The 16,060-nt window shown below is 40.4% G+C and overlaps 1 protein-coding gene across 33 annotated transcripts in view; it reads left to right on the top strand.

Annotated features, from left to right (window-relative positions):
• Nucleotides 1–16,060, top strand: part of ESRRG (estrogen related receptor gamma) — a 405,281-nt gene that overhangs the window by 240,784 nt on the left and 148,437 nt on the right. Inside the window, exon 1 of one of the 33 annotated variants that reach the window (XM_065058457.1) lies at nucleotides 1,307–1,522. The exons of 30 other annotated variants lie outside the window; for them this stretch is intronic. In XM_065058457.1, coding sequence (XP_064914529.1) covers nucleotides 1,467–1,522 — 56 coding nt within the window. In that variant the 5' untranslated portion in view covers nucleotides 1,307–1,466. Of the gene's footprint in view, nucleotides 1–1,306; nucleotides 1,523–1,563; nucleotides 1,600–5,591; nucleotides 5,652–16,060 lie in introns of those variants that run through there. 2 more of the 33 variants (XM_065058485.1, XM_065058469.1) reach the window with 2 other exon arrangements.

The raw sequence follows: 16,060 nt of genomic DNA, 5'->3' as shown, positions 1-16,060 counted from the left end.
GTGTTTGAGAAAAAAAAACAAACAAAACCACTCCTATTTTATTACTGATCCTTGCAAAATGGGGTATGTGTGTGTTTCAGTGCAAACAGTGTCCCTAAATCTGAGTATGGCCATTTTCTTGGAACAAGTTTAATCAGAGACCTTTCATACGGCAGGGATGAGCAACTCCTGAGCTGGCTCTAAGCAGTGGTTTGCTGGAAGTGGGCTTGGTGATGTTTATACAGGCATGCATACAGGGCTCTGTTTTTATTTCCCTTTTAGTTTGGTAAAATTTACTTTACAAAAGCCCAACCGCCCCAAACACTGTAGAGGTCTATGCACAGTCCTGGATTTATTAATGCAGACCTACTACAGCGCAGTCCTTATCTTGTTAAAATGAGGCAGGCTGAGTTAGTCCCCTCTAATCCCTCCACAGTTACAGACGAAATTGATCAGTTCTGGAGCTTTTATTTCTCTTTAGTATATATAAATATATATACATCTAAACATCTAAATATTCGCACAGGGGTACACACCTTGAATAAACCCCTGTTAAGATGTGGCTAACCTGTATATCAACACATATATACCTGTATACGCTCCCAGATGCACCCGTGCTGTTACGGAATAGATTTGAGTGCTCGTTTTGTTAGAAATGACCATTTTTAGTAAGTACCAAATGAGGCTGTTGATTTTGAAATAGAGAATTGTATATTGCCATACAAATTTATATATTTATCTATCTATTAATATACATTACACATAACAAAATACCAGCCCCCATCCCTCCCGCCCCCATGACAATGAAAAGTTGAGTTACCCAGAATCTTCGGCAGGCTGCCCTTTGGTGTTGTTATTATTATCTATTTTTTCCCCCGGCGCCGAGCAGTTCCAAAGGTGAGGGAGGCGGCGGGCGGGAGCGCGAGCCGAGCCCGGCCGGCCGCAACCGGCAACGGCCGCGCAAACTTCGTCCTCTACCTTTACGCGCGATCCTTCGCCACCTTAACGGGGAGCCTGCCGAGGTACCTGCCGAACTGCGCTGGAAGTTGGAGGCGGCCGGGAAAGCGGGGCGGGGAGCGGAGCCCCGGCGGGCCGGGCCGGGCCGGGCGGGCGGCGCGGACATGTCTGCGGGCTCTGCCCCAACTGCCGCCGCCGCCTCAGGCCGCTCCCCCGGCCCCACCCTCTACCTGCCGCGCGGCCCCGCGCGCCGGGCCGCCCCGGCGCCCCTGGCGCCTGATTGGCCACCGCCCCACCAATCCGCCGTCCCCCCGGGCCGGGGGGACTGCATATGTAAAGCCCTACTTCATATTCATGAGCTCCGAGCGGGGCTTTAAGTCCTTGATTAGGCGCGCGGGCGAGCTTTTGGTCCCAACTGGCCGCGCCTGCCGCCGCCGGAGCCGCAGCGCACCCCTGCCAAGTGCGCGGCGCTCGGCCACGGAAACTTTGATTTACCGCGGGGGCGCACGAAGAATGGTCGCCGGGCGCACATGGATTCGGTAGAACTTTGCCTGCCGGAGCCGCTCTCCCTGCACTACGAGGAAGAGTAGGTACCGCTCCCCGCCCCCACCCCACCGCCGCCGCCTGCCCCAAAACATGACAGGCGCCTAGACGCCGCTGCAGGTAACGCTGTGCCGGGGCCGCGGGCGTGAGCCGTCGCGGGCGCGTCGGGCCCGGTCCGGCCCGGGGCACTGCGCGGCGGCTGCGCGCTGAGGGAAGGGGTGGACGGGCGGGAGGCGCCCGGCAGAGGGGCGCTCCGCGCCGGGGAGGAGCGGTGCTGTCGGCGGGCGAGCGGCCGGCCCCGGCGCTCGCAGTCTGACAGGTGCGCCGGCTCCCCCGCCAGCTCCGGCCGTGAGGCGGCGGGCGGGAGGGAGGGAGCCCCGGCGGCGGTTGGGAGCGGCCGGCCGCCGCGCGCCCGGGGGAAACGGCCGCCTGGGCGGGGGGCGCCGCTCCGGCCGGGCAGCGTGAGGGGCCGGTGTGGCGCTGGGTACTTTTGCCGGGGCCCGTGCCGCCCGGCGCGGCCCCCTCTGCTCTTGCTTTTCCCTACAATAGGCAGCAGAATAGTTTTTTAACGAGCCGCAGTTTTTGGCTGGCACTTGCTAGCTACCTGGCGGAGTGTCTCCGGCGAAGAACGTGGCACCCGAACCAAAGCAGGCGGTGTGGGGCTGGCGAGAGCGGCTCCGGAACTTGGTTTCAGCCCACAGCCGGGATTAAATATTAGTACATCACGGGAGCTGTCACCGATTCATTTTTCTTTATGTCGAGCCACTTACGTAGCCGTGCCTTCGTATTACGTTGGGGGTGACAGTAACACCGAAGAGAACAGCCAAGCCAGTAGCCAAGCATCGCCCGTGGAAAGGCTGTATCGAGAGGTGACAGTGTATTATAGGTAGATGCCCACTAGCTGTCCTTACTGTCTGCCTATTGCACGGCTATTTGTAATTAAGCCAGAGATGAAAAGTGAATTGCGGTGACCACATATTGGTGAAATAATACGGGAAGTAATAAATAGCCTGGCTGGCAGGAATACAATTTGGGGAGACAGGGAAACCTGCTGTAATGTTCTGGGATAAATAAAAGAAAATAAACAGAGGAGGATGCCCTCTCAAATGTGGTTTATAGGTCAGCGCACTGTGAACTGCTGTTTAGTGCATGATAGCTTCATAAATGTAAGAGTGCAATTTCCATGGCTTTTACTAACAGTGACACATTTTTTATAAAATACATAAAAAATGAGAAGTTGTGTGGTTTTTTCTTTTTTTTTTTTCTTTTTTTCTTTTTTTTTCTTTTTTTTTGGTGGATGTTTTTTCCCACCCCCAAAGGAGCTTTCTTGAATTTACCTTCTTACAGCTAATTTGAATGATTAGTTTAGATAAGCCTCTTAGAGTAGATGCATTTAAATGAAATCGGGGCACATGTCTTTTTGGCTCTGGTGCAAGATTCAAACTAATTCTTTTCTTCCTCTTTGACTCAATTAAAAGTCATCTTAAAACACTCCCAATATATTGTCCGAGCATAGGGTTTGAGACACGTGCGGTTGAGAGGACGTGGAGGAATAAGTAACGTTCACAAACGTATCTGTTTCTCTCAATTAATAAGCTCCGGAGTTTTACATGTTATTAATATTCATAGTAATAGTGTTTTGACTATATGTTGTCACATGTGCATGCATATACAAGTATAAGGACATACAAAATAAATACAGCAGTTTCTGCAGGTCTTATGTTATGGATGAGGGTAGAGAGTATTTGAGCTAAAAATTGTCGGAACGTTTTGGGAGTGCACAGACATCTGTCTGACCGTCACTAGGTATGCTTTGATTTTAAGGCAGAGCATGTTAAAGAATGCAATAACTTAAAGCCAGCTGTAACCTTGGCTTTTTGCTTTTCCAGCAATAACAATAACACTAGTAATTGCTAATAGTTAATAAGATAACAGATACAATAAATACATCAGCTCATTTTGACATATGTATCAGTTTAATCATTCTAAATGAATCAGTGCGTTCATAACATGAAATCTCCTTCAACCTCTGATTAAAATGTAACATTGACTAAAGGATTATAGAGTGGACTTAATTTTACTGACTGTTTTAACAGTTGTCACAGCTGTTGGAAGAAGGAAGGGCAATAGAAACACTCCAAAAAAGGCGGGGGGAGGAACGAGACTAGTTTAGTAAATTTAAACATGATCTCTGAATGCCAAGCATAGAAAACTGAGGAGATTTGTAACTCCAGAAAGCTTCTGTGCACTATGTATGTTTGCCCTTTGTGGCTCACTGTGTTTCATTAATTGGAACCCTCAGCAGTTTCCTTACTTTCTCCTTTTAAAAATGTGCAACAGCGTTTAAATGGGAAACAAATTCAGCTGTTACTGTATGGATAGATTTTCATCTTACAGTGCAACGGATAAAATGCAGAGGCTACGAGAAATAAAGATGTTGTAGAATGGCTGTAACATTTTAAAAGTGGACATACGCGTCACATCCTGTGAATACTTCAGTGCAATGATGGTCGGTATACACATTTTTTATTTTTCAGTGTAGGAATGGTCTGCAGAGTTATTGTGCGAGTCTGACTGGGTTATGTTTGTGTACGGATGAACAGAAGCATGTGTGTATACTCACATGCATCAGCATGTAGATATATATATTTGTGTGTGTGCACGAGAGGCGATTATATGCTAAACATAAAAGAGTTTCTGTCAGTTTCACTTCTTCTTTTAAACATTTTGGCATAGCTTCTAGTTCCCAAAGAATTTCTTTTTGAAGTGTCTTTCATTTGGAAAGGGAAGAAAGGGGTGGACTGAAGAACACTTCTTTGTGAAGTGGGAAGCAGCACTTGATTCTGCTCCTTGGTTTCTCCAGGCTGTGGAGATCTTTAACCTCATGCTTTTGGGTTATTAGAGAGTTATTTAAAGCCGTTATTAAGAAATAAACACCGAAGTTAATACTAAAGTCAAAAGCGTGCAGGCCTCGGTGCACGCACCCGGTGTGCTAGGTGAGGCAGCGCTGCCGTGGGCAGGCAGCCCCCAGTGGGGCTGAGCGAGCAGCCCCTGCCCGCGCTCCCCCGTTGGGCACAGGCTGGCCTGCCCTGCCTCCCTGCCTCCTCCTCTGCTGCCGGGCCTAGGGCTTTGCTTTTTGGGTTTTGATAGGCTGCTGGCAAGTTTTTAAATCCTGCAGAAAGTATAAAGGGTTTGTGCTGAAATGCCCGTCTGACAGCTTTTCATTTACTGGGGCTTGCCCCTCTTTTAGTGATGGTTGCTCATTTTAATGTGTTTATGGTTGTGCTCTTTTATTTACTGAGCCTGGTGCGTTGCAGCGGTAATTAACCCGTGTTATTAGCAAAGCCCTTGTGGATATCCATTAATTCTCTCGAATGGCTGATCATTTTTTGTGTACTTCTTTTTTTTCCCCCTATTTTTTCCTGAGGCACACTGCCCTTTTTCTAGGAGACCTTAAGCTTTAACATTTCCTACAGATTTCTTTTTAAACCAAGGCAGGTAGAAGGGCACCATCCCCATAGTTCCATAATAAAGAATAACTATTGTCTTAACAAACTGTTTTCAAAGATGCTAATGGGAAGCAAAACAACTGGGAAGATCTGTAGGGAACAATTTATTTAATTATTATTTTTGAAAACACATGCTTAACGATAAGAAAAGAGATAAGAATTTCCTTAGTCTTTTTCTTTTTTTGTGTGTAGCTGTATTAGCTGTTGTGAATATTTTAGCGTTCATATTTTAATCAGATTTCAACTTAGTTAATAGCACTTTGGGCATTTAAAAAATATTGAGCCAGCAGAAAAATACTTGTGCTTGCACTGCTGAGAAAAGATAAGGGCCGCCTCATTAGCCAACCCTACTTTTGCAATTAATTTCAAATACATGGTGCTATTCATCAAATACAGAAGGTAGCTTGTCCATGATAATATTTAACAATACTTGAAGCCTACTTTGCTTAGAGTAGCTAAAAAGTATGATGTCTATTTTTACAGATATGTCAGTCCATATGCTATGCTGCTATTTCTGTATGTCACACAGCAAAATTATTATAGAAAAATTATGGTATGAAAATATGAATTATTTATAAGTGATATGATTATTCATTTTAACAGAGTGTTTTTAAAGGACTGACCCTTGACCTGCAGGGAGGTTGCTTGCACCCCTGTGGAAATGTAAGTAGGAGTGAAAAAAACACTTATTTGAACCTTTTAAGAAAGTATCTAAATTATTTTTTGCTTAGGATAAGTGAAATGCATAGGATAAATAGGAAAAAAAAATATGGGAACTCTTGTTCCTATTGAAGCTTAAAGGAGCCTCTGTCTATACGATGAGCTTTGCTGTGAATTCTTCTTCATGGCGAATTCATGGAGGGAAGAAACAATAAAATGTTGATCCGTTACAAGTGCATATGAGCCTCACGCTACCAAGCTCTCTAGAGGAAATCTGTGATTATGCCAGGCCAGTTTGTTCAGTTTTTATCTCTTTTACATCCACTGGCCTTGTATTAAATTGTCATTGTCCTAAAGCACATGAGAGAGAAATGAATTGCATTTCTCGACATGCTCTGACAGTGAAATATTTAGCCTCTCTGTCTCCAATCATACTCATATGTGTGTTTGATAGTGCAGGGATGACACCAACCGTCGCTGCAGCTTGACATTCCACTTATTACATGTTCTTTTATATTTCATGTATCCTCTTTTACTTTTAGGCTTGAGTTAGGTAATCATACGTGCATACAGTCGTATTTGTAGAAGCGTGTGTATGTGTGTTTTTATGTTTTATATATCTGCATTTTAAGTGGAAGTCCTCTGCCTATGCACAGCAAGTTTTGAATTCAAATACATCCCTATCTGTGAATATGTGTGTGTTCCAGGTATCTAGTGTATTCTGTATGCAATTTCTGCAATGTGCATCTGTTATTGTGTGTATGCACACAGACATGTATACAGTAAGTATATGCAGAGCTATATAACTTCCTCCTATGCAGTTGCCTGTCAAAAACCTGCTGCTTTCATTTTTTTCTTATCCATGAGAAGAGAGCTGGTTAGCAATGTAGATAAAATACTTGCACCTGATTTAATATGAGATTTTCCATGTAATCTAGCATTTTCTGTATTTGCATTTAGAGTTTTGGTTTTAAAATAGGCTGTATTTTTTTTTTTTTAATAAAAAATTCCTTTTCCAAGTAATTTACGTGACTAATATTTATTCATATCCCTGTAAGTTTTAACTCTCAACCACAGAACTGTTTTTTCAGCTACATGTGTCCTTGGACACACGATTACATTTATGCCTAAAGAATGTAATTATTCTTTGGGGGGGAAGCTTCCTACATGTGGCCATTAATATAAAGCATGTTGTCTTCAGACAAAAATATAAAATACTCGTTCTGTTTTAATAGTCCTTAGTTCTCACCAAAAATTGTGTAGTTTTTTTGTTATGATTTGCTTGTCTAGAAGTAAAAATATTGCAAAACATTAAAGAAAAATATTAACCTGAATTATGTACTGCTATTTCAAAGATTATTGTTTTTTTCTAAGGATTTTGGTTTGCTTTTTCAGTAGCACTTTAGAGTAACTTGGATACATACGGTAGAACATTGTCTTTGACACGTATGTCTTGTGAAACAATTTATGTATTTGCCATGTTACAGGAGCTTTAAATCTCATGGATTTGTTTACATAATGCTTGTAATGTTTTTTAATTAATTTGTGTTTCCTTCGAACAAAGAAGGGCTTTTCTCTCCGCTATTGCTTAATATAGCAGGTTTGCGTTAAAGGGCATCTTGTCTAATTTCTAATTATCTGCCCTTTTTAGGGAGCATTGCTTTTTAATCAGAACATCATTTCTTACTTCTTTTAAAATTGAAACTTTTTTTTTTTTGCTTCAGCTTCCTAGACTTATTAGGAAATATCTCTGTTAACGTTGTAATGAAAGTTAGAGCGATATAGGTACTTCAATGGAGCACAAGTCAAGCATATGCTGTTGTTCTTTACTGCTGGATGTCTAACAAATTCTGAATTTTCATGAAATCTAGATGGAATTTTCTGATTTAGAGCAAAATAATTTACAAGGCAAACAAACAAAAAAAAGATTAGAAATATGATTCACGTATTTTTCATGACAGTAACACAGAACGTTAAGCATGAAATTGGAGAAGGGTCTCCAGATACTGCGGAAAGTTAGTATATCGGGTGTGTGAAATAGAGACTCCTTTTTCTCAGTCTCATCAAGCCATTTATAATATTCTTGTACAGAATTGTGCACATTTATGTATATGATAACATACTGGAACATGATGAGTTACCTCTATGCATACGAGAACAGTCTAAATATATCGTTTTATCATATATTAAAAATTATATTCCCTTTCTCTGAGTAAAACTTCTTTGCAGGTTTGAGCTGCAGTCTTTATGTGGGAGGGCAGATTCTCTTAAAGGGTTATGTTCTGAAACCAAACTTTAAAATAAAGTGATTTGAGGGTTTTTAGTTTATGACTGTGTAGGTTAGCACAGATGTCGCTTATTCCTCTGTATCTTGTCGTGTTGCTAGTGAAAAAACCTGCACATCTCCTCTTCATCATTTTCATTGGAACTACATACCATATGTAATGTATTTTGGCAGCACTTACCTAGCCAAAGAAAACAAATTAATATTAGCCATGCTGAGGGGTGTCAGAAGTATCACAGATGTGTCGATTTAGCTTTGCTCCATCACACACTCTTTCCTTAAACAACTGGTCAAGCTGTCGCAAAACGTATGTTGGCTACGGCGAGATTCTAATAGGTGTGATCAGAGATTGATGGCTTTGGCGAGTTAGAATGAGAAGATGATGTGGAGTTGCTGCTGCTTGTTTTGAATGGCCTCAGAAAAAGAAAAAAAAGAAAAGGCAAGTAAAAAAAAAAGGTAAAAATATAATTAAAAAATTATAAGCCAGCCCCCCTGTCACCGAGTCAGCCGACACTAAACAATTTCATGTCCTGCAGATGTAGAAATACTGGCAAGTGTAATGAAAAAGTCTATCTAAAATGTAGTGCTAACTTGTTCCCGAGCGTTTCTGAAATTCCTTCCCATATAAAGGTGCCAGCACGGCTGCAGAGAGGAGGAGGTGGCTTGTTTTATTCAGTCCATCGTTATCTGTGATATTGGTCTTCTCTTCTCCTTTACCCCTATTGCTGGATTTGTTTATACAGCTACTTTTGGAAGAAACACTTTTTTGTTAATCTCACCCATTAATATTTTTAAGGAAATACAAAATGACAAAACCTAATAAAGAAAAATAGTTCAAAAAAAATGGTGAAATCGTAGTCCTGTATGTACTTAGCTGTGCTCTTAGTATAGCCAGTTACTAGCAGTTTGTATAGTCCTCTATATAGTGAAAATGCAACAGAGAAAGGATCAATGAATTTTCTGTGTATTCTTTATTTACTTTTAATTTTTTTTTCTGTCTTCAGATTGGCTGCAGGATTTGCTTGCTGTCTTTTCGGAGGGTGAATACTGGTGTCCTTTTATGTTTAAGTTGGTATTTTCTTGATTAGATGGACTGTGATACGTTGAGTTGACGAGTATTAATGCTAAAATAATTTTCAGAGGAACTAATTTCAGAAGGTCTGTAATAAAAGAAAGCCAAAACTCATGTGTCGTCTTAAAAACTAACAGATTTTGAGTGTGTTTCCAAAAGCAAATACACATGGATTGCTAGCAAAATAGAGAGATGGTCAAATTCTTACAGCAAAAAGTGTTTGTTTGTTTGTTTTTCACCGCAATAGCTTAATGTTCCATGAATTCAAGATTTCCTCTACTAATTTATATCCACTTTTCCAGCGGTGAAAGCATTCCCTGGCAGTGTTCTCATAGCAGCCGTTAACGTAGTGGGACAGATTAGATGTTTTGAAGTGGCATGAAATGCCACGTCTTTAACCAACTGTTCCCGTGAGCCTTGCAGGGATGAGAGTCAGATTCCCAGTAACTGTGGAACCCTCCCAGCCACCCCATCGTTCTTCTCGCGGGAGCTGCTTGGGCCCAGTTGGTGCTGGGTGATATTTAAAGAGCTGAGCAGCCACTGTTGGTCGCTGACATTAGTATGAATGACACCTGTCCCATCAATCACCAGGCCCCGGTGTCACAGATGGAGAAACAACAATCGACTGAATTACCCGGCACTGCACACTTGGCTTAATGCAGCTCATTGTTCTCCTCCCCATCTCCAGGATGGCTCCCTCTGCGCCGGGAGTGGGGACAGAAGTGCGAGATGGGCTCAGGTGGTGGCAGGTGCCTGCCCTTTGCTGCTCCATCAGAGGTATTCGGCAAAAGGCTGTCGGGGCTGGGGGCGGCGGTAGGAAGGAACGCTCCATGCAGGGACCGAAGCCTCAGCTTCCAAAGAGGGCTGTGACTAATCAAGAGCTGAAACTCAGGATTTCTCCCGGCGTTCCAGAACTTTTCATTTAGGTAGCCGAAAGAAAGTGCTCAGTGCGCAGCCAGGTTAACGTTTAACTCTTCAAATACTACATTGCAGCTGTCGTTCCGAGAAGAATGAAGAGAGATCCTGCACGTATTTCCTATGACTGTGCAGTAAGCAAAAATCTTCAAAGCCATGGCCCTTCTGAAGTAGTAGATTTATTATTCCTCAGTAATTAGCACTGAAAATTCAGTATCTGAGGCACTGAATGAAAAGAGAGTTGCTGAGATGCTTATTTTGGGTGGGGAGTATTGTGTGTGGTGGGTATTTTTTGTTTTGGTGTGTGTTGTGTGTTTTTTGGTTTTTGTCTTTTTTTTTCTTTTTTTTTTTTTGTGTGAGTCTTTTAATTCTTTTAATTGGATCATGAGAAATCATGGTCTTGTTCCGGACAAAATCAGTAAAGGCATTCAAATGCCTTCAGACACTGTAACCATTTTCCATCCTTTCTGTTTTTTTTTCTCACCCCTCGCGAACCAGACACAATTTCTAGAGAACAGGTGAATAAAATAAATGAAAAAGCAAATAGAAATTTTTACCCTGCTCTCAAGTCCTGTGTTGGGTATGTTTTGAATGCATTTGAATACTGCTGCTTCCATGCTTTTTTCCAGGTAGCAGAAGCAAATACCTGTGATATATGGAGTGAGCATTCTTTCTTCACAATTTTTTTTTTCTCCCCTCCCCCCCTTATTTTAAAAATTCTTCCCCACGTGCATTTTGTGCTATGTGCTATAGAGTGGCTGTATTTTTGTTGTAAGCTAATTCACTGCTGGGGTTTTTGTTACAACTAATGTCAAGCAGAAAACCTGTAGCATGCCAGAAAGAGGCCACAATATATTGAAGACACAGCTTATGTTTGATTGTGTGTAAATACAGTTACTTAGTTGGGTTTATCTGATAGCCTGGAAGAAAGAGAGAGGAGCAGTACAAACTGTTTTCAGTAACAGTGTTGTTCATACACCTGATAAGATTGAGAGTGCTTTCGAAGTACTGATATGCTTTGAATAAGAAAAGAATAATCACATCCACTGGCACCGGCTTATCAGGAATGAAGTAAAATGCCAGCACTTTTACATTAGCAAAAGTAAATGTTTTAGACCTTTTGGGCCTTTTTTCCATTTAAATTAAATAGCAGGGTGCTTTTGAGTGTGCTGTAATGAATGGAAGGATTTATTACCTTGACAAAATTACAGGTGAATATGTTGAGAGAGGAGTCCTCAGCAACAATAACAGCTCTTTTGATAAGTGGCTACATCTATTCATGCTTTTGGTTCAGAAATTCAGTGATTTTATCCTCTCTTGCTCAGTGAAGTGCAGTGGCTAACTTACACTGTGCAGTTCTTCATAGTGTAGCATACTTGTGCATTTTGTAATATACTGGCAACACATTTGAAATTCAGCACATAACATGGCTGTTCATAAAGTAACGATCATTTACTAGTATGTCCTCTGCCTTCAGTTGCTGTGTATTTTCGTGTTTGAAAAGAAATATATCTCAGAGTCTTTGTTGGGAAGGCAAGGTATGATTCATCATTAACTTACCCCAGCAGACATGAAGCATGCTTGGATGTGCTATTATCTTCTCAAAGTTTACTGGTTTTCATTTTTTACTTTTTATTTTTATTTTTTAAAAATTTATTTCCAGGTTCTTTTTTCTTTCACGTGCCTACAATTAACTTTGGGATATTCACATTTGATGAATGATAGTGCAAGAGCAGATCTGATTGATTTTGGATTATTATTGATTACTGTCAATGAGATCACTCTGACACTCTGAAATCAATGGCATGTGATTAAACCAAGGCACCACTGTTCTATACATTAGGCAGCAGTTGGGAATTTAGGAACTGCATGTCCACGAGCTATAAATTGAGAAAATGTTCAGATTTAAATAGCCCTTTGTTTGGCATTTACTCCCCAAAATATGTTTCTTGGGAAAACCCAAGTGCGGGCTTTCAGTAAAAGAAAGGTCATTGATTTAAGGTTTATTAAATTTTAGCTAAAAACAACTGGCTCCATTTAGGTGTAAAATAATTTAAGTACTTACTGCAGGCAACCTTCATGCTTTAGAGCTGTTGCTCAAAGGTTTCATTCTTCTATGAAGATGTCAACTGTAAATATAAAAATGCATCACTGAAAATGTAATGGTTTAAAGATTCAAACTGAAATAAAAATTCCTGCCTGGGGAAAGCACTATAATCAAAATAAAGTAGTCTTAACTTTTTTTCTGTGGAGGCCATATTTGAAAAGAGCGCTTGAAGGCAGCAGGTCCTGAGCTTCTCAGGGAATGCCAGTGTTTGGGTTTTTATTTATTTTTTCTCCCCCCACCCAGATGATGAGAGCTTAGCTTTGGAAAATCAGCAATACACGTCAGCCACTAATACTAGACAATATGTAATCTGCTGCTGTTTCTGAAATGCGGTATCCTGGCATTTAAGTCAACTTTATAATCTGGCAAAAAACCCACCTGGCAATATTAAAATCCAGCTTCTGAAGCGCTTTTATATCTGAAAGCTTTTTATGTCTTTTTATATCTTTTTAGAATATATTAAATTTTTTAGGAGCAGCGGCCTTCATGTACACCTGATGGATGACTGAGATAGGGCTTCTTCTTTTCTCCCCTTTCCTCCTCCACATTTTTTTTTTAAATGTGTGGTGCTTGTACATTGGGTAATACTCCAACAGGAATGCTGCAGATGCTGTTTTTTGACAAAATTACTGTGGGGTTTTTGTACCATTGTTAGATATGTTAGCAGAGATTTTCCAAGGTATGGAGGGCAGCCTGCTGCCAAGCTCTTGCATCTGTCTTAAGCAATCTTTCACTTTTACTGGTAGGGGCCTGATTCAAAACTAAATGGAAAGAATGCCATTCATTTTAGTAGATTTTGGATCAGGCTCTATAATGGATTTAAAAAATGAATGATTTGGTAGTATTTTAACAGAAATCAATGAAGAAATTGAGCCTGTGTCCAAGGATTCACTGCCAGGATGTGACATTTGCACCAGTATAGAGTTGCCTAAAGGAGCGTGACCAGGAAATACTAAGATTACCCCCTAACATTTTCTGTTTGAGCTTAAAAGCAGTGTTGGCCTCATGCCAATATCTTCAGTCTGGTGTTGACTAAAGAGGGGGTAGAAATCCTTCAGATGGAGATAGTAAGACAAAGTGAGACTGACCCCTTTTTCCTTGGTTTTATATCTGAATAAGCAAGAGAGGTTGAAATACCAAATTTATGTAAAGATTGATCTTAGATTGTTTCTGCTGATGAATTTTGGGTGGAAAACTCTAACATCGAATACATAGGTCTGTCTGATGCATATTAGCTTCCTATATAGACAGAAAAACTTTGGTGTGCCTATGCAGAATTGAGAAATCACAAAGGATGGTCATGGTCTTTTAGCATGTCTTTCCCTATAAGATGCAAAATAAATTTTAATAGATGGAGAATTGCCTTGACTGGCCTCCAACCAACATTTTATTTATGAAAGGTTCATATAGTGTTTAAGAGATATAGGAACTTGGCTGTTGGACAGAAAGCATTTTTCTTCTCTCTCTTTTGTAGAAATAGGCCAAGATGGCCTAACAGGAGGCAGAGAGTGTTCGCTTGCCACATATTCTAGTGCTTCTTTATGTTATTTTAGTCATATAAAGAGTACCTTAAGGCAGGTGTGAAAGTAGTGTGTCCTGCCCTCCATTTTAGAGACTTTTTTAGTGCTAAAGTTTGTTGTAAATGACACTCCCTACATCTCCCTACATCTGAGCCTTTGAGTTGGTGAAGTTGCTTGTGATTTCTGTCCCTGATCTTAATACACAATTTGCATCAACGTGTTCGTCAAACAAAGGGCTCCTATTGTAATTGGTTCCTTTCCTTGATTTTTCTTATTCTCTCTGGATATGAGCACTGTGTAATTCCAGACCCATTCCTTTAATCACAGATCACCTTTTTGTCTCTGGTAAAGCGTTCAATCTCTATACAATTGAATCCATAGGTGTGTTTTACCTCTGAGATCTATGGGAGGAAGATCTGATTAATGGCGAAAGCTTGTTTCTGTAAAGGTTCACAAAAGGATACTTTTATGAACATTCATTACTTCTGTTAGAGCAAAGCCTGTTATTTTCTTAGGCACAAAGGAAAAGGTGAGTTACAAAGCATATATTTATGAAAATGGTGTCCATGACATTTGTCTCTAAGATGTGGTATCTGGAGAACTCTCAGAACAGCTAGGCATGAGGTCTAAATATAAGCATGTGCTCTTAAAACGCAGTGTTAAGTTTTGAATAATTGAGAGGAGCAGCGTAAGGAAAATGAAGCATGCATGTTGGTTCTTCCTTTTTGCAGTTTTTGCGTAGCAGTTGGGGTTTTGTTTCCACTTTAGCGATTGCTTTTTTGTTGAAGCTGGTGAGGATTGTCTCAGAGCAGCCCAAACCACAACCCATCAGCAGGCTGCTAGTCAGCAGCAGGTGTGAACAACATAAAACAGGATTAACACTGAACTTGAGTGTGCACTAAAAACAGAACCCCTGCCTTGGTTTTACAAGGGCAGTGAGATAGAAGCACTCCTGTGTTTACTAAACAGTGTTCAGTGGACTATGTAAATGTCTCTGCTCAGCTGCAGAGAAATAAGTGCAAGGATTATTACGTATTTGAGATTTTTAAAGACATTTCTTCCTTCTTTAAGAGTAGACCTCTGCTAGTGTTGAACCAGAGGCATAGAGGCAAATGTCAAGGTGTTCAAAGTTAGTGCTTCAGTTTTTTGCAGCAGAGTGAAGGGAGGATGGAATGTCGGCATTCACTGTTAGTTTTTTTGGTCATTGACAAAGGGGGAGCAGGTAGATTGTATTGTCTTTTTGAAATTACATCTTTACAATTTAAGGTTTAATGTCTCTTTGTCTTCTGCACACATTTCCTTTAAAAAGGCAGCTTTTCTATTCCTTGGCATTTGCATACTTGGGAACTTTTAAAGCCATATATTTATTATATCCATTACATTAAGCATCAAATTCTGCTATCATGCTCTGTATTACAAGTTAGGGGGATACATTTGTAATGGAAGCAGAATTTTCTTGTTGTTTTGTATTAGAATTGTTTGTAAGCTACTTCAATTTCCTGGCTTCTACCATTATATTACCTGACCAGATAAATGTTCATGTTTTAGGTAAAGATATGTTCAGGGTGATGTGATTTTTCATAAATACTGTATGTAATTTTACTTTTTTTTCCTTTTTTGTTTTGTTTTGTTTTTTTTTTCCCATTATTCATGGATCAGATTTGAGAAAAGGTTAGCATCTATCAGGCCGCATGCCTAGTTTAATTTAAAAAACAAAACAAAACCCAAACAAACAAACACCCCCAAACCAACCAACCAAAAAACAACAAACACAAAAAAACCCAAATAAAAAAAAAAAACAACACCAAAAAACCCAACAACAAAAATTAAAAAAATACCCAACCCCAAAACTTGCCCAAACTGAAAGCGAAATCCCAACCCACAAAAAACACAACTCATTTTTTCCTGAAGCGTTTTCAGAAGTCCAGCCTCAGCTCTAGGAAGATTCATCAGATCTTCTGTTTGCAGAGCTCTAATGAAAATTTGATCCTTTTGAAAATCAACTTAATGTTATTTATATGAAATCCAGTTTAAGTATAATTACGTCTTCTTTCCTATGATGCCCTCATGGGATTGGAATTGACAATTACTTTCCTTATAGAACAGAATGGAGGTTATTTTTTTTATTATTCATGGCATTGCAATTCCTTTTGCTGCCAAGTTGTCCCTGTACACCTCTTTACAGGTACAGGTCTAATTTTTGAGGGGATACGTCAGGCTTCAGATGATGAGGGCTTTGCTTATGCATGGTGTCCACAAAGCAATGGCAACCATTACAGAAGCAGGAAGATTGCGTTCAAAGTCCAAATTTGAAGTTAAAGAGAATTGAATAGGTTTGTTTGCAAAGAAAAAAAAAAAAGCCAAGAATTAACATTCTAAAATACCTTGATTAGTCGTATCACCTTATTAGTGGATTTAATGAATCTGTTAAAAGCAATTATTTTAAAATAATACCTAAACTGTGAAAATATGTCCAAAGCAGAAAGAACTTAGTATCAGTCCCTTCTTCCCATA

Source organism: Columba livia, chromosome 3 (assembly GCF_036013475.1).
Source record: "Columba livia isolate bColLiv1 breed racing homer chromosome 3, bColLiv1.pat.W.v2, whole genome shotgun sequence".
Lineage (NCBI taxonomy): Eukaryota > Metazoa > Chordata > Aves > Columbiformes > Columbidae > Columba > Columba livia.
This window is presented reverse-complemented; position numbering and strand designations above follow the sequence as displayed.